An 18,923-nucleotide genomic window follows, 5' to 3' on the forward strand; every position below is an offset into this window, starting at 1 on the left:
TTTACTCGCTTGAAATGACAAACTCGGTAAATGAGTAAAGGTTGTCCAAATATATCTGATGAAAATTACATATTAACTTTTAATCAACATGTATGCTTAACTAAAGAACTGTTAACTATTTGAATAACGACTTATCGAGATGCTTTAATAGCCAACAATAAGACAATAAATTATAATATGTCTCTTGAATAATAACAAGTTAAATACAATTAAGTAATTCAGCGACTTATCTAATACAGAGAGAATACTAGATTAAATGGATTAATTTAGACGAAATATTAAATAGATTTATTTATAGAACTCGTTTAAACATATTTTGCAATTATGCGTTTAAAAGTTAAAAGAAAAATCCGATCAATCCATTTTATAGTACATGTACACGGTCCGGTGAACAGCTTAACATGTATAAAAACTTTTCCGTGTCATTGATAAAGCAACCTTGGAGTTATAAATAATGTATATATAGTTAGTTATTGGGAACTAACGAGAGCAATATCGATCCATATACATCCACCGTATCGAAGGTAAATAAAAAATAGACCAGTGTTGTATATAAGATATTCTAACTGATGGCGGATGATCAGAAATGAAAGTTGCAAGTGAAACAAAGAATGGTACAGAAGAAAGGAAAACACGGTATAAGAACAGGAAATACAATTAGAGCTGTCAATACAAAATACGTCAGACGTTACAGGTAATTGTTATTTCAATATTTCTGTTTTCATTCAAAATCGATTTTTCCATTATTTTATCTAGCTATATGTGTTACTTTTGGAAATTTAATGATTTTATTTAATATTAATAAAAACTAATGCAAAATGCTTAAACGATCATTATAATGACAATATAAGTTAGGAATGTTGTTCATATTAACCGGATTATTAAATGCCTATTTTAACTGCAAACACTGAATATTAAAGTGCATAATACAATAACAATAAAATATAAGTATTCAAAGTCAAACTAAACATAAAGGATTTGTTTAAGATATATACATGTATATAAAGTGATATAGACCCGATCCTAAGTTACTATTCTGTAAGTTAACATTCTATAAATAACACATGGGTTTGTGTGTAACAGTGAAAATATCATCCTGAGGAAAATACTGTTACCCGAGGGTAACAGTATTTTTACAAGGGATGATATTTTTACTGTTTCTCACAAACCCATGTGTTATTTATTTTATTACCACGAACAAATACTGTAATCTTTAGTATTACTTTTTAAAGGAAAAAAATAGATATGTGACCAGATTTTTATACTGTTAAAAAGTGCTGTTACCCTGTAACAGTATGAATTTCTTAGTCACGTGATAAACTTTCTTTAACAGTAAGAATAACTCCCAGGGAAATGAACATTACAAAAGAGTGAGGGTAATAATATTTGCTATACAATTGTAAATGGCTTGTACATATTACTTACACTGGAAATGATTGCATTTGTTTTTCAAATCAATTTCCATCTTAAGTAGGGTAAAAAGGCTTAGCCACTGATTAACATTTTCATGCAGTGTTTATGCATACATTATTCTTTCAACTGTAAAATTTTCACCTGTACAGGATGCAACTGTTCGCTTTTTGTCATTTTAATTAAAAACAAAATGAATTTAAATAATATTTCAGGAAAGATGCGCAGATTATTCAAAGGGAGGCAACGCTAACGTTCAATGATCACACTGAAGGCTCAACTGACGTCATAGAATTGGCTGATATATCCTGTACTGATTTGTTCTTTTCTTTGAATAAGAAGAAACGATGGTTGCTACCAGAACTTTTAAAAGACGAGCATGCAGATGTGGAATTTGGTCCTATCAATTTTGAATTAGTTGAGAGACATAAGCTTCTGAAAAATTCCAACTGTCGTAGAATATTTAAATCTTATATCACCTCAGATGAAGATGAAACGATTCGCACACCTACACATATAATCCCAAACAATTACTATGTTGATGCAGACAATATTTTGAAAACCCAGTCTATCTATTCTAGACACTTTAATAGACTGGTTTTTCTACACCTATTTCAAAGCTCATACCCTGATGAAGATGATATTGGAACAGAAATTTATAAAACAGTATCTAAAAAAGACGAAGACTCCACTATTAAACAGGAAGACGATAGTTGTACTAAGGACGTGAAAGATGAATACCCCCGAGTTCGCTATGAGGTATTTTATCCATGTGAACTGACAAACGTTCTTACTAAAAAGCCAAAGCAAATTGGAAACGATACGAAAAAGATTTTCAAATGCCGCAATTATAACCGTAGACCATGGACCCTTCAGGGCTACCAGTTTAAAAGAAGTCGAGCCAAAGATAAAAGAGATGATATATATGATGAAATCAGAGAAGGGCTTGAAGATTACAGTCTTGAACGTGATAACTACAAAAAATACAATGTAGTTGAAGAGAATAAGAATGTCAATAGTCGACTTCTAAAAGAAATTAAGAATAATGCTGCTAAAGCTCCACTGCAAACAGAAACAAAACTCTTGTCTGCAAATGAACCAATAAGTGTCAACTTGGCTAAAGATAATACAAATTGCAAACGTTATTTTAACAATGATAATGAAAGGGCATTGCCTAACAATTTGCTTTTACCAGAAGAAAAAAGAAGTATATCAAAATCTGAGACACAATTAGACTATGACGATGAAGAAGAGTCAACTTTCTTTCCAAGAAAAATTGTTTTGTTACCAGTATGTGTTCTTCTTAGACAGGAAGAAATCGATGTCAGTGAACTACACCGTCAATATGGAGATGACGTTTTAGAGTGCAACAGTAGTCCGCGACGATTTGTCATAAACATTTCAAAATACATACAAGATCTTGATCTCGAAGGTATAGGTTCAGCATACAAGCTTCTTCGAATAATGAATAAAATCTTGTTATCTTGGCTAATTTTTGCACATGATCCAATGAACAAGCTCAACAGTGTAACTGAAAAAGCATTTAATGTGAGTCTTAATGCAAATTTTACTGAACATATAACACGGGTAAGGATAGAAGGCCTTGTTGAGGGCACCACGGTATCGATTGCCACTGTTATTGAAAAAACAATCAACTATCTCAAAAATCTTCCACGAGAATCCATGATATTTGAAAAGAAGCCAAACGTAACAAAATATCGTCCAATTGTTAAATCCGATAGTTTACTTGCAGAAATGAAACGCTGGTCATGTTGGACATACATTCCTGATAATTTCTACGTCTTGAAACATGTAATGGAATCTTCTATGTCCATTTCCGAAGAAAAGGAATCAGTCATACATGAGAAGGGTGATCAGTCAAAGAAAAGAATTTGCAGCATTTGTTACAAAAACAAAAATGCTATGATTGCGTTACTGTCATGTTTCCACGTCTTTTGCAATGCATGTTGGGAAGCATATATTCATGAAAAAATTGAACTGGGTTCATATTTGATATATTGCCCTCAGGAAGATTGCAGTAAACAAGTAGATATTGGTACAATTATGTCATTCCTAAGTGTAAAGGAAATTTTGGCGTTTGCGAGACGATATCATAATAATACAGTAGAGAAAAATAAATTAGCTAAGTGGTGCACAAACGAAACGTGTGGACGGGTTATTATAGTAAATGCATCGCGTTCAAAATTAGTTAGATGTCATTGTGGGGAATTGCTTTGCTTTGTGTGTCTCGGGACTCCGCATTGGCCTCTACCGTGTAGGAAGTATTTAGACTATGTTCAGATCTTATTAGAAACGCGCGACAAAAATATTTCTCCCAACGAATTCGTAATCAAGTTTGATGTCAAGTATTGTCTCGTATGTTTCAAAGTCGTCAAACATTACGATAGATGTATGACCATAGACTGTCCTTGTGGAAGTGTCCTTTGTTTCCGATGCTCTTACCTTTGGCATGCTAGAAAAATGCCTTTCCACCAATTTCGAGAAAACACTACCGCAAGTACAAAATCACGCGATAGCTACATTGCTGCATTATCGACGACACAGAATAACACTTTCTCTTTAAATAAGAGGACAAAATGGTACAAACTTGCAATGAAACATCGCTTAAATCAACATCCTTACAGGCTTGCAAAAATTCAGGCTAGTTCCAAGCTTCTCGCGAATCGGATTAATCACTTCATTTTGCGGGAGGAGAGAAAAGGTACCTACGTAAATATAGATTTTGCAGGCGATGATGCGTCATTTATACGAGAGTCGGAGAGAGCAACAAACTATATGACACACATTGTAAACATGTATAAAGAAACGAGTAGCATTATTGAAAACACAGTCTTCTCTTTGAATGAAGAAACTGGCGAAGACCATGAAGCAAACGCATTGTTACATCGACGGGCAATGATAATGTCCACCTGTGCCAAGACCATTTTTGACTTGATTAAAGATGGTGCTTTTTTAAATGCAAAAGTTGTCATCGAGCGATTGAATAGCACAAGAAAGGAAATAAGAAGAGTAATGGAGTGTATCGTAAAAGATTTATGAATGCTTTGCAAAACATCGAGATGCTGACAGAAATACCAACGGTACATTACAAGCTGACCATTTTTACACGAAGAAGTAAATGATCAAAATGCCGTGTTACTCGTAATCCGCTTTTTACTTAAATCCTCACAGTTCACACTATATTATATCTTGGTCTATACTACCTCTAGTACCACTTCCTTGTTATATTAAAGTTAAAATAAATTTTTAAAATATAGTTTGTTTTGTTAGCATATGCAAACCATTTCAGTTATTGATAGACATATCAACACTTAAATATTAAACATGTATCAAGCGGATCGTTTATGTCTTTAGCCCTTGCCTTTATAAACAAGAATTTGTAACAGAGTTACCAACGTCCCCCGCCCCGGGAGTTTTATATGAAGCATAAAATTGTGCTATTTCAAAAGATTGAGGTATGGATTTCAGGACATTCAGTCCAAAATTATGATCAATGCTAGATCTGCAAATGTAACAATAAATTTGTTAAAAAAAATAAAATGAAACACGGAATTTAAAAATCTATCATGTTAAGCTTTGACCTCTAAGTGTGACATTGACCTTGGAGGTAGGGGAGCAGGTGTTGTGCATGACATAACATCTTATTATTGAGACTATTTGTGCCAAGTATTTTCAAAATCCCCTGAACTATGAAGAACTTATAGATTGGACACAAAATATACCCTATAACAGACTATGTAAATCTTTGACCTCTAAGTGTGACCTTGACCTTGGAGGTAGGGACACAGATGTTAAACATGACATATCATCTAATCATTGTGACTATTTGTGCCAAGTATTTTCAAAATCCCTTAATCTATGAAGAAGTAATGGACGTGACAAAAATATACCAAATAACAGACTCTGTTAACCTTTGACCTCTAAGTGTGACCTTGACCTTAAGAGGTAGGGGTGCTGGTGTTGTACCTGACATATCGGCTTATTATTGTGACTATTTGTGCCAAGTTATTTCAAAATCCCTTGAACTATGAAGTAGTTCTAGATTCGACACAAAATATACCCTATAACAGACTATGTTAATTTTTGACCTCTAAGTGTGACCTTGACCTTGGAGGTAGGGATGCAGGTGTTGCGCATGACACATCCTCTTATAATAGTGACTATTTGTGCGAAGTATTTTCAAAATCCTTTGATCTATGAAAAAGTTATAGACCGGACACAAAATATACCCTGTTACAGACTATGTAAGTATTTGACCCAAGTGTGACCTTGACCTTAGAGGTATGTGACCGGTTTTTGCGCATGACACATCATCTGATTATTGTGAACAATTATGGCAAAAGTCCTTCATAGATAAGAAAGTTATGGACCGGACACGACATATACCCTCAAATACACAATGTTGACCTTGAATGAGCAAGTACGACCTTGACCCTGAAGGTACGGGTCTGGTTGTTGCGCATGACACATCGTCTTATTATAACAAACATTTGTGCCAAGTTATCTCAAATTCCTTTGATAAATGACAAAGTTATGGACCGGACACCAAATATACCCTGTAACAGACTATGTTAATTTTTGACCTCCACGTGTGACCTTGACCTTGAAGGTAGGTGACTGGTTGTTGCGCATGACACATCATCTGATTATTGTGAACAATTATGGCAAGTATTTACAAAATCCCTTCATAGATAAGAAAGTTATGGACCGGACACAACATATACCCTCAAATAGACAATGTTAACCTTTAATGAGCAAGTACGACCTTGACCATGAAGGTAAGGGTCTGGTTGTTGCGCATGACACATCGTCTTATTATAACAAACATTTGTGCCAAGTAATTTCAAATTCCTTTGATAAATGACAAAGTTATGGACCGGACACGAAATATACCCTGTAACAGACTATGTTAATATTTGACCTCAAAGTGTGACCTTGACCTTGAAGGTAGGTGACTGGTTGTTGCGCATGACACATCGTCTGATTATTGTGAACAATTGTGGCAAGTATTTACAAAATCCATTCAAAGATAAGAAAATTATGGACCGGACACGACATATACCCTCAAATAGAAAATGGTGACCTGCGACCTTGACCATGGAGGTAGGGGTCTGGTTGTTGCGTATGACACATCGTCTTATTATAACAAATATTTATAACAAATATTTGTTTCAAATTCCTTTGATAAACGACAAAGTTATGGACCGGACACGAAAGTGTGACGGAAGGACGGACGGATGGACAGACGGACGGATGTACCAATTTTTCATGTTTATGAGCTATTTCCATTGTTCTTTTTTTGTTTCCTTACGGGCTAACTATTATTTCCTTATGAGCTAACTATTATTTACAGAATGAAGTCCTTTGTTCTCTTTTGTCCAAGTGTACCGTTAGTTAGCTCATATACCTAAAATGTTTGTGCGGATAGACGGACGGACGGACGGAGCCTATTTCTATATCCCCCTTTTTTCTTCGAAAAGGCGGGGGACAAAAAGGCACAATATCTTTTAATTGGTTAAAAAATACTCAAAAAAATATACTTTAGCTTTTCTTTGATGAATGATTCAAAGGTGATTTAACCCAATGGGTATCACTAGCACCGGTTTTAAACTTTTATCTATTGATTGTTTAAAAGGGAGTGGGTCAAAACTGTGCTTTTCCATTATCATATTCGGAAATCAAGATGAAAATTATGTAAGTCAGCCAAAAGAAGAGAGCTTGTTCAGACTGCATGGAGATGCAAACAGGCTTGGCTCTTAGCTGGTGCTAACCCAGTTTTAGCAGTGAAAGGGTTAAATCGAGATCCTCGAGATTACGGTGTATTGAGGTATGTAGATAAACCTAGAATTAAGCTGTGGCGAAGACATAAAACTTTCAGTTTCATTTAGGTAGAGTTTTTAGAAAGAAGAGAACCTAACAGCTATCATGTTATTATTCATGTGACGAAAGGTAGAAACCTGTACCACTATGTATCCTTCCCTGCTTAAGTAATAGAGGATATTAACTACATATAGATCTTAAGGCTCGTACAGTATAATTAAATAAATATTGTACGGAAGAGCATAAGTGCCATGTGTGTGTTTTTATCAACTCGAAATTTCGAGTTACTAACTCGGAATTTCGAGTAACTTACTCGAATTTTTGACTTACTAACTCGAAATTTCGACTTACTGACTCGAAATTTCGAATTATAAACTCGAAATTTCGACTAAGTAACTCGAGATTTTGACTTACGTGACTCGAAATTTCGACTTATTAACCCGAAATTTGACTCATTAACTCGAAATTTCGACCTACATTGCAAGGCTTACATTGGTTGCCGGTGAAAGCAAGGATTGAATTCAAGATACTTTCTTTCATTAGTAGCTGTTGCTCATTGACAGAGCACCTCTGTATTTAACAGAACAATTAAATTGGATCAAATTGTCCACAAAGACCGAACATATCATTCCCATTTTCTGTGATTGCATTTTTTGTCGGGCAGGGGTGGGGGGGGGGGGGGAAATAATCACACTTTGTTAACCGGATGTTTCTTGTGTCAAAATACACGAATAAAATATTTTATTTATCTTATATGCAAATGAGAACTATTTACAGTAAAAAAGAATCACTCACTTTTTATTGACGCGCTTACATGGTAACGCATATATTTAGCGCGTATATAATGTAATGTTTTTATAATTTAAATGACGTCACGTTAAATTATATGGACGGCCATGCAATAACTTTTTACAAAGACGCAAAAGCGGCACATGTGGATGATAAAAGGATCGTTGTCATAATTCGCAATTAAGGCGGGAAAACAATATCCTTTAACACTTAACTACTTTACAGCCAAAAAAAAAAAAAAAAACAAGCAAAAAAAAAAAAAAAAAAACAACAACAACAAAAAAAAAACAATAACAACAATAACAACAGCAACAACAAAAAACATCACGACGAATATCCGTCATTGCAGTGAGATGTAATTGTTGCAGCAGACTTATAGGGAGTCCTGATTTATCGAGTTTTAAACGATTTAGCAATATCAGGGGTGAATTTATATTTGAATTAACTACACATATTTGCTTGCATTGTCTGCTCATGAATCAGGGCATATTTCGACTAAACATGGTTCCCTACTTCAGTTTTATTTATTGTAGCGCATTGAATTCAAATATACCTGTTATATTCTCTGTTTGAAATGTTGTGGTATTTTTATGCTCCCACAAAGTGGGAGCATATAGCGTTGCACTTGTCCGTCCGTCTGTCCGTCCGTCCTTCCGTACGTCTGTCCGTCCGTACGTCCCGAAATCTTGTGAACGCAACTCCTCTTAAACCGGATGGCAGATTTTGCTTAAACTTCCAAGGATGAACAACCTTAATGTGTAGATGGTAGTAAAGGAAGGAATTTTCGCTGCGACCAAATTTAACAGAATTATGGCCCTTTGTTGATATTTTCACTATATACTATGTAGAAATTTTGTGAACGCAACTCCTCTAAAACTGGGTGGCAGATTTTGCTTAATCTTGCAGGGATGAACAACCTTAATGTGTAGATGGTAGTTAAGGAAGGAATTTTTGCTGCGACCAAATTTAACAGAATTATGGCCCTTTGTTGATTTTTTCACTATATACCATATAGAAATTTTGTGACGCAACTCCTCTTAAACCAGATGGCAGATTTTGCTTAAACTTGCAGGGATGAACAACCTTAATGTGTAGATTGAAGTAAAGGAAGACATTTTTGCTGCGACCAAATTTAATAGAATTATGGCCCTTTGTTGATTTTTTCACTATATACCATATATGTGTTGTCAGCGGGGGCAACCGTGTCCTTTGGACACAGTTCTAGTTTTTATAGATTTTACTCTTATTCAGCCTAAAATGCTTTTTTGGTGTCCTGTTGCAAATTACGAAAATAAGTACTCGCTGGCAATAAAGCGAAACCTATTTTCTTCTTCTGTAAAAACAATAACAATGATTTTAGTATTTTGTATGGAGTTAAAATACGACTTTGTAAACATTTGACTTTAAGAAATGAGACTATTCATTGTAAAGGCAGCACGTGTCTTTATTTTTCCCGGTTTCATTCAAGTTGAAACAAGTTAGTGTGACATAACAAACAGTATCATATTACATATACCAAGTGCACCACTTTATTTTAAAAGATCAAAATTTGATATTATAGATTTGTAAAGATATTTTCTTTTTGTGCACATTATGCACATTGATTTATTTCTATTTGGTAGAAAGAATTTACATTTGAAGTATATTACAAGAGTAACGCGAGGAATTAAGTCATAAGTGGTAAATTTTGTTCCTTTTGGTTTTAATGTATGTTCTCGGAACCATAATTTTGAAGTGATCAATTAATCAAAAAGGAACATAAATCAACTATTAAAATTACAAAGGATTATCAAAGTTAAACTATATAAAAACTGGAGTTAAACAAACAACAGCCCTAGAGTAAATATGTTTAATAATAGTATTCAGGCTGTAATAACTATGTTCTATCTTATAGAATGTTTCTTCTCATGTGGTTGTTTTTCTTATTCTGTCGGAAATGTTTCACTTGCGTTAGAAAGTAAAAATAATGGAGATACTAATACAAATATGCTGACGACAATGACAAACTGCTCACTATATCCAAAATATTTGGATGAAAAGGAAAATATTGCTGAACTTGTGAACGGAGGTTACGCTCTTGTTAAAATATCGATTGAATTTGAGGGAAGTAACGGACCATTTAGTCAAATAAAAAAAAGCGGCCACATGTTCCGACCATATGACTGGACTATCATAACAAGCGTTACTGGTCAAAGGATGCTTTTGCTAAAAGAATATTTTATTACAATATCGATAAAGGCACTTGGTCTAGGCGTTGTGGATGCGGACTTAACATTGGGTCAAAGTCCAGCCGACTGTCTGAAAGACAAATCCTATGAAGAAATTGAAAATAGCCTTAGACATTTATTCCTAAGGAATTTTGAACCAAAAGGACAATTATTACTTGATGAGGCTGAAATTTGCAACAGACATGTGAAAACGCATGGAAATGTCGGTCAAACTGTTTATGTGTGTTGTCACGAGAAATACTCAAAGAATCAAGAATGTTCTGTTATCGAAAAGAGCAATCTCATGCGGATCTTATTTCTGTCTATTTCGATTCTTAAATGGATCAGCATTTTCTGCTTTCCACTTTTTATTCCTTACTATGTTTATGAAGCCAAAAATGTATATCACGATTATCATGTATACGATATGACGGGGAATGAAGATTACAAAATAAATATTATGAAGATGACAGGTATAGAGGGTGTAAAGGCGGAAAGGTTTGTGAAAGCCAAGATACAGTCATTTACAAGTATGGCACAATTTAAAAAACAAGTCAAAGAAAAGGTTACAGAAGTAAATAAGAAATATACGTTTGGTATTGAAGAAATTCTTATTTCTGTGCGAAATAGTAATATAATAGGAGAAGGGTGTGCCCCAGTGAGTGTTTTGGGGTTTTTGAGTAATTTCATTGGACGCTGTAAGTTACGCCATGTAATAAACAAAGGAGATGACTATTGCAAAGGGGATGTTTTTCCGCGTTGCTGTAATTGTAACCTTTCTTGGAATAAGTGCATGCAGGGTTTTATGGTATTTATTATGGTCCTTGTTTTGTTTTTACCATTTGAATTAAGGCTATTGAGCTATTTCTTAATTGAGCGGACATCTGTACGAGAACAAATGGAACTGATGAAAGGGCGAAATTTAAGCATGTATACAGCTATCAGAGATAAATTGGAATATCCTATAACATATGCGTTGTCTTCAGATTTGTGGTTTATAGTAATCATCATATACTCCTTAATATTATCGGCGGTTATTTTCTTCTACAAATGTGTAATTCTAGAAAAAACAAAAGAAGACATAAAATACATCTTACGTAAGAGTATTCGCGACATGCGACTTACAAATAAAAGTGAACTATGTAGTACATATATTGGAAAATCAGTATGGCTCTTAAATAAAACAGGTATAGCTGGTCTCTTAATTTTTCCGTTTTGGTTTGTCGTAATATGCATACCACTTTCAATTGAATTAATTCCAACTTTCAGTCTTATCGGACAAATTATCATTAATTTCAAGGAGCCAGAAAATAAGAACACATCTAACCAGCCGGGAAATAAATTATGCAGTGGGATATTGCTTGTTTTCATAGTAGTTTTGATTCTATTGCTTTCCCTTGTACTTGTTATGGAATGTTTGTCTTTTTATGTTGAATTGTCAATATACATATTAGTTGGTTTTATACTGAATCCATATGTGTCACTTAAATATGCCTCTTTGATCTTTCTTGTGGTTCTCTACGGGCATGAATGCTTTAAGGGCGTCTACAATCGGTATGTGTCTTACAACAATACTGTTATTGCAAAATTAAAAACTATGGTTGGAGAAAGTCTACAAAATGTAGCATCTTTATCAGAAGCAGAACAGGAAAATACTGTATTTACTATACCAGGAAAAAATCGGCAAGCAGAAAACATGAAAAAATATACTCTGAAAGGTCGGAAACCAAAGAAAACAGAAAATATATTGTTTCCATTTATGCGAAAACCTGTTGAACATAATACTAGGTCACAAGAAAATACAAGAAGAAACCTATTCTCACTTGGATCGGAAGGGTTTTTGAAGTTAAATATTCCACGACTTGTGCTTTTTATGGATAAATCAGACTTTATCTTTATACCAAAGTCATTTCTTTTCAAAATGGCAAATTTACCTCATAATCTATGTCCTGGGTCAGTTCATATGCTCTACTTTAAAGCTGCTTTTGATTTTTCTTTAATTGTCATTTTCCTTGCGTTTGTTTTTGTTATCATAATGGCGTTTGGTAAAGTGCAAAATATATCTACTGGTGGGCAGACGATAGCTGCTTTAGGAAGTGGTCTCATACCATTGTTTTTGCGACGAATCCTTTTTAGATCTCATGAGACTCCAAGTGTTGACAGTTCAGACCTCCAATGGCAATATTTGTTTGAAAATGCAGTACAGGAGTATTCTGAAAGATGGAATTTTGTTGACATTTGTTTGAAACCTGACCCAGACCAAATATCCAATACAAATTGTATCGATGGTGATTCATCTAAACAAAGTGATGATTCGGTTGCTAATAGTGGAAGTCCAACTGCTGCCGACTCAGATATAGATAAAAATAATGATGGTCCAGACGAAAGCACGAAATTTTTCCCTGAACAGAATACAGAGACACCAAACATCGAACACATCGACGACATCGATTTGATCTTTGTTGAAAACGAAGACGACAGAACAGATCTTACGTTTTATGTCCAAAAACCATTTGTTTTTACTAAAAATGATTAAACATGAAAATTATATTTATACTGTAGCCTTAAAATGTGACGGCTTAATGTAATATATTGCTATAATTGTTTTTTTTTTGAAATTCTTCTCTGTAATCAGCCACTTGATTAAATCTTTATGTTTTACACGCAAATTCAGTGCTACTTAGTACATCTGTAAAACCTTTTTTTATCAATTGTTGTAATTATGATCTGTCAAGATGGATTTGCTATTTAAAAAATTGCATGTATTTTTTTTGTTGAATCTTAAATATTGGTTAAGACAGTAATGGAGAGAGGTTGCAATTTTAATTATTTGTAAGGAACAGATTGAATGAAACTTTTTAATGTAATAGATTGCAAGTGACCTTCACATATTAATATGTTTACTTTGCTTTCGCGGCATCTCCCATTTTTGGCTCCATTTTTTTTAAGAATATATATTTTGGAGGTATTGTTGGCGTTGATTATTATTTTTGGTTTGGCTTCCGTTTAAGGTCATTAATTAAAAAATATAAGTCTATAACATTGAAACTTCATAAGTAGATACAATTTAATTAGTTCTACTTGTCACATAATTTTGAGGTATAAAACTTGAAAGATCAACATTGTTTTTAGGTCGAAAGATCAAAGGCCAAGGTCATTATGACCTTTAAAATGTAATAGGTTAAGGCCAGTTGTCTAAGAATTTACCAACGCTATTCACTTGCTCACTTTAAAAATCAAGGTGTATTTTCTATAGGGTAGATAACACTGAATAGCATTTTTTGCTAAATTATCACCCTTTTCATCCTTTTATATTTTCAAATATTCATCCTATTCCATCATCACAGATATTCACGTCACACTTTAAATACTTGTTGAATATCAAGCGAAAATGTTTGCCAAACAGAATTATGCCCTTTTTTCTACTTTGCTTTCATCATACTAACAAGTACTTAGAAAAATGGAGCGGGCTGCTTCTGGAACAGCTCTTGTTAGACTTCATTTCTGCTTTCTTGTTTTTTGAATATCAAAATGAATATGTATTTTATCTTTTGCCGTGATTTTTTCTTCCCTTTTAACTGTTTTAAATTTTACTTCACTTATTTTAGTAACGTTTAATTAAATAACATGTTTTTTTAGTAATTTTTCATTTTTATGTAGTATGTGGATGACTAAATGGCTTTATTTATCTATTCCATTATATCAGTGATTGACTCATATATTTTCAATAAAAAGGAATATGTATTTGTCATTTAAAACTCACAACATTTTCCCTTTCATAATCTTCACTGTAACCTCCAATAATTTTCACCGCGAGCAAGATCTAGAGATTTACATCACAAGTCAATGTCACACATTCAAAGAAATTATTTGATGAAAATGCACTGACATTCGTGCCCGATCAACAATTTTGTCATTCCTGAATGGATTTTAGAAATAACTATGCAGTAATATGTTGAACATTTCATTATTCCTGGATATATCTTGAAATTACTAAGTCAAAGGTCATGGCTCCTCTACTAGACCCTGCTTTGGAACATTTGTGTTTCCAACAACATGTCTTGTTTTTGTTGTTCTTTTTTCTTTTTTTGTGTGTTTTGCTGTTGTTGTGTTGTGTTTTTATTTTATTTTCTTTGACGAACAGTTGGGGTTATCTTAGTTTTATCATGTAAAAAGTGTTATTAAAAATTAAAATTTTGATAAGAATTGAATGTCTCCTATAGCATTGTACAGAATGGTTATCTTTTACTGATATATAGATTTGCATAGTGTAATATTTTATGTTGTAACTTTGAGGAGAAAATAAACTATTGAAACTTTGTATTATATTAAGTGATTTTTTTCTTTACTTAAGTATCCAGGCAGATTAATTAAGTAAAATTAAATTAAGGACAGGACATTTATTACGAGATACACATACGTCTACTTGAATAAATATTTTCCTTCTTTAGTGTGACTAGAGGTACACGAAAGTAAGTTTGCATGAGGAAGTGAAATATCTATTCTGACATAAAAAATGGCCACAGTCTCTTATTTGTATTGCATTTACTGTTATTCTAAATGGTAAAAAAATACAAATATAAAAAGAAAGATATAAATGCAGTTGTATTAAAATGACATGAACGTATTGGTAAAAAGATAATATCAGCCTCTGCGCGCATTGCATATTCACTTAAGGTATGACTATCCTGACGGGTACTATAAGGAATTGAAAAATTTGCAACATGGTTTAGATATATAACTTTAAAGATACCTGCATGCAAAATTTAAACAAACTGTACCGTAACGAAAATCGAGTTATGGTAACTTTTCTGAACTTAAAGTGACATTATGCTCATATTTTCATAGTCAAGTGGAGCTGAATTGACTTTATATATCAAAAGATTGACTGTTAAAATGGTGTTTGACCAACAGTTGATAGTGGAAAATGTTCAGGATAGAATTATAAATCTGCCTAAAATATAAAAAGACTGTCCCACTCTTTTTATAAACCAAGCGTTATAGGTAAATTCTAATGGATATTTACAGTACATGTAATTCCATTTGGATATGTGAGTTATTTATTGTTTATGTGAACTTAATTATAAAATTGAAGGGAATAATGACAAAATGAAAACCTATTTTGATCTTCACCCGTTCACTCACTATATACCATTGGATGGGCATAATGTCACTTTAACATTGAGTCTTAGAAGGGCCCTTTTTCAGAAATAAGGAACCTTTAAATAATCTCCAATATCATCCTTATGAACAATGTTTTCCCATAAAATTTTGATAAGAAACAAAATGTAACATTCAGCTTACAATCCGCATAAGCAAAATGATTATCTCTACTCAGAATTTATGAAATATGTATAAAAAATATTACCCCATCCCATTTTTAACACGTGTTTGACCATTTTCCTACCAAGAAAGCCTAATTTAAAAAATACCTTAAATTTACCAGAATGAATGTCTGATTTATATGTTCTCCTTTTTTTTTTCAAAAGTTTATCGGTTGATCTTGTAAAATATTAAATACTTTATCGTAAAGTTTTGACTTTATTACACTTTGAAAATATCAGGTACCATATTTGTTATTAGATAGATACATAGATACATAGATAGATACATAGATAGATACATAGATAGTTACATAGATATATCACATTAATGAAGGGTATCATTTAAAATTATCACAATTTAAAATGTGATGTAATGTAATTCATTAAAAGTCAGTATCACATTAAAAAATAATCACGTGCATATTAAGAAAAGATTACATTAAAAATTATCACAGTTTAAAGTATTATTGGAATTTATTATCATAGGGACCATGGTAAATGGTAAATTAAGAGTAACTAAAATATGATCATACAGTTATGAGTATGTAAGGAAAGAACACGCCATACACACATATACACTATTAAAAAAAAGAGAAAGTTTTTAAAGCCTTAATAAAAAAAATAATTAAATAAATAAAACAAATTTCAAAAAATGAAACGGTAAACCTGAGCGGAAAAATAATTCAATAAAAAAAATATAAATGAAAACATATAAAATTTTCTTACAAGAAATTTTAAGAAAAAGACCTACATGCTACTTAAAAATTGACTTTTGATGGCTACCTTAAAACGATGAAATTTGTTAATTACAGTCATACAAGTTGTAAGACTGTTCCAGAGTTTAGCACCAATAAAACTAAAAGACTTTGATCCAGAACCTTTAACTTTAGGAAGACAATACTCTCCTTTTTACTCAGTCTGGTGCAATAAGAATGCACCTGAGAAACAAAACAGTCACTTAAGTACTATGGGGCCATTTGGTTTTTAACCATAAAAGCATGACATACCATAATTTGTTCAACTCTCTTACAAACTGGTAATCAATTAAGGGATTTAAAATGGGAAGGGCCAATATGAACTCTGGAATCAAGGTTTAGAACAAATCTTATCATTTTATTGTGTGATGTCTGTAATTTATTTTTCAAGACCTGGGTTAAACCATTATACCAGACACAGCAGGCATAGTCAAAGTGACACCGAATTAAGGAATTGACAAGCAGTTTTTTGGTATGCTGTGTGAGAAAAAATTGCTTACGGTAAAGGAACTTTAACCTGGCGTTAGCCTTATGAATAACTGCAATAAAATAAGTGCAACGATAACTTATTAACGATTAACCATTGACTTACTGAAGACAAATCTTCAGATACAGAAATTTCTACCTCAGATAAACTTTTTCCAGAAACAAGTATTCCAGAGTCATCAACATATAACAACAGTCTATTTTTCACTACCGCTAACATGTCATTGACGTAAATTAAAAAGAGGAGGGGCCCAAGGATTGAACCCTGGGGGACACCACATGTTATCTTGAAGTAGAAGAACAAATACCTGACACATCAACAAGCTGTTGTGTCTCAGAAAGATATGACCTTAACCACCTTATGTTGTCATCACCAAGACCAGACGCTTGAAGCTTCATTAAGAGAATGTAATGGTCAACAGTCAACAGATTTAGAATTATTCAGCCAATTTATACCTATATTTTTGAATTCATGGCCCTAATTTGAATGTAGTTAACAGTAGTTCTAGCCTATTAAAATACTACGGTGACACAATGATGACATCTGTGCGTTTTTATCTCGTGCGCATGAGATACTATCTCGTGGTCACGAGTTACTAAGTAATGCGCACGAGATAATTAAGTGGTGCGCACGAGACACGAGTTACCAAGTCCAGGGAACGAGATAATTAAGTGGTGCGCACAAGTTACTATGTCATGGGAACGAGATGATTAAGTGGTAGCCACGAGGTACTAAGTCGTGGGCATGAAAAAACTATGTCGTGGCTACGAGTTACTAAGTTGTGGGAACGAGACAATTAAGAGGTACGAACGAGATACTATGTCGTAGCCACGAGCCATATTAGGATGGTCATACCTTAAGCGTTCGATGCTTTTATAAAATTGTACCCAATATTAAAGTATGCTTTTGTCGTGTGGACGGTATCATCTGATACCCACGGCCGATCCATTAACGTTTATCAGCCATAGGAATTTTGGCCGATACCCTGTCGATTAGAGGGGTGCCAAAGACAGCTATTTCGTTAGTTGCTTTATGATTATTTGAGGCGGGTATAACCAATCAAAGCGCTCGTTCTTTACAGCGTTCGGTGATACAGAACCATTTAAATTTAGCTATTAAAAATGTGATCTATTTCCAGCCAAAAAGCCTAGACAATTTAATGTGAGTATTTTAAGGAGGATGCTGAGCACTATTTATTTTGTTTCTCAAAGAGTCAAAAATGTAACTAGTACTTTTTGTCAACAAAACGTTGATTTTTTTTATTGCAGGGCAGAAACTTGTTAGATGTTGAAACAATGAACATGTATAAAGTGCTGTTGAAACATTTATCATTTATCAAAACTACCGACCGTTTTAACAACACCTGATATTTTTTAATCTCATTACGTTATTGAAATACTACATCACCTATACTCTGGTTTCAGCATGTTTATCATGGAAGAACGAACCCGGATAATGCTGGATAATGAATAGACTGGATCCCTACACCTAGTTGATTGCTTTTAATGCTAACTTAATAAAGGCTAGTTCTAACATCTATTGTATTTCCTTTTATATATGCTTAATGTACATATGCATGTTACAATATCGCAGACTCTAAAGTGCCATCATTTCTGATCAACAAATTATATGTTTTATGTTTTTCTTTGTGAAAAAGCCGATCGCATATTTTGAAGAAAAAACAAAACAAAACAAAACAAAAACAATTGCAAAATTTAAATGATCAAAAAAAAAAAAAAAAAAAAAAAAAGGGAAAGAAAAATTGCAAAGAGGGAAGAAACAACAAGTATCTTTAGAAAAGATATCCGTGCGAAGTAACCTTCTGTTACTTGCAGAATTTTGTATACATCAAGAAATAGTGCTCAGCAATTGTTAATAATGATAGTAATTACTTGAGAAAATTCTCAGTTGTTTAGGGCCGTTTTTTCGACTTGGAAATTGAATTATCAAACATTATATAAATATACCTTTATTGTATATTATAGAAGAACTTGCCTTTTATACAATATACTTGTATATGTGCATATTCCTTTTACATTTGTCTCTGTAATCAAAGTTGTAATCATGTGCATATGTTAGCAGTGACATTAAAACATACTTTAAAAGGTGC

At 33.2% G+C, this 18,923-nt stretch overlaps 2 protein-coding genes across 2 annotated transcripts; both read left to right on the plus strand.

Moving 5' to 3' along the window:
* Positions 1-414: 414 nt before the first annotated feature.
* Positions 415-4,685, plus strand: LOC132722378 (uncharacterized). Its single transcript, XM_060706874.1, has 2 exons — positions 415-694; positions 1,626-4,685. The coding sequence occupies exons 1-2, from the start codon at positions 612-614 to the stop codon at positions 4,468-4,470; spliced, it is 2,928 nt and encodes a 975-aa protein (XP_060562857.1). The 5' UTR covers positions 415-611; the 3' UTR covers positions 4,471-4,685.
* A 4,926-nt stretch (positions 4,686-9,611) lies between these two features.
* LOC132722379 (uncharacterized) lies at positions 9,612-14,538 on the plus strand. The gene has a single exon (XM_060706876.1). It carries the CDS (start codon positions 9,886-9,888, stop codon positions 12,781-12,783), a length of 2,898 nt encoding a protein of 965 aa, XP_060562859.1. The 5' UTR covers positions 9,612-9,885; the 3' UTR covers positions 12,784-14,538.
* Positions 14,539-18,923: the final 4,385 nt, after the last annotated feature.

This window comes from Ruditapes philippinarum, unplaced genomic scaffold, assembly GCF_026571515.1.
Source record: "Ruditapes philippinarum isolate M1 unplaced genomic scaffold, ASM2657151v2 ctg2596_1_1_1_1, whole genome shotgun sequence".
In the NCBI taxonomy this organism is placed as follows: Eukaryota; Metazoa; Mollusca; class Bivalvia; order Venerida; family Veneridae; genus Ruditapes; species Ruditapes philippinarum.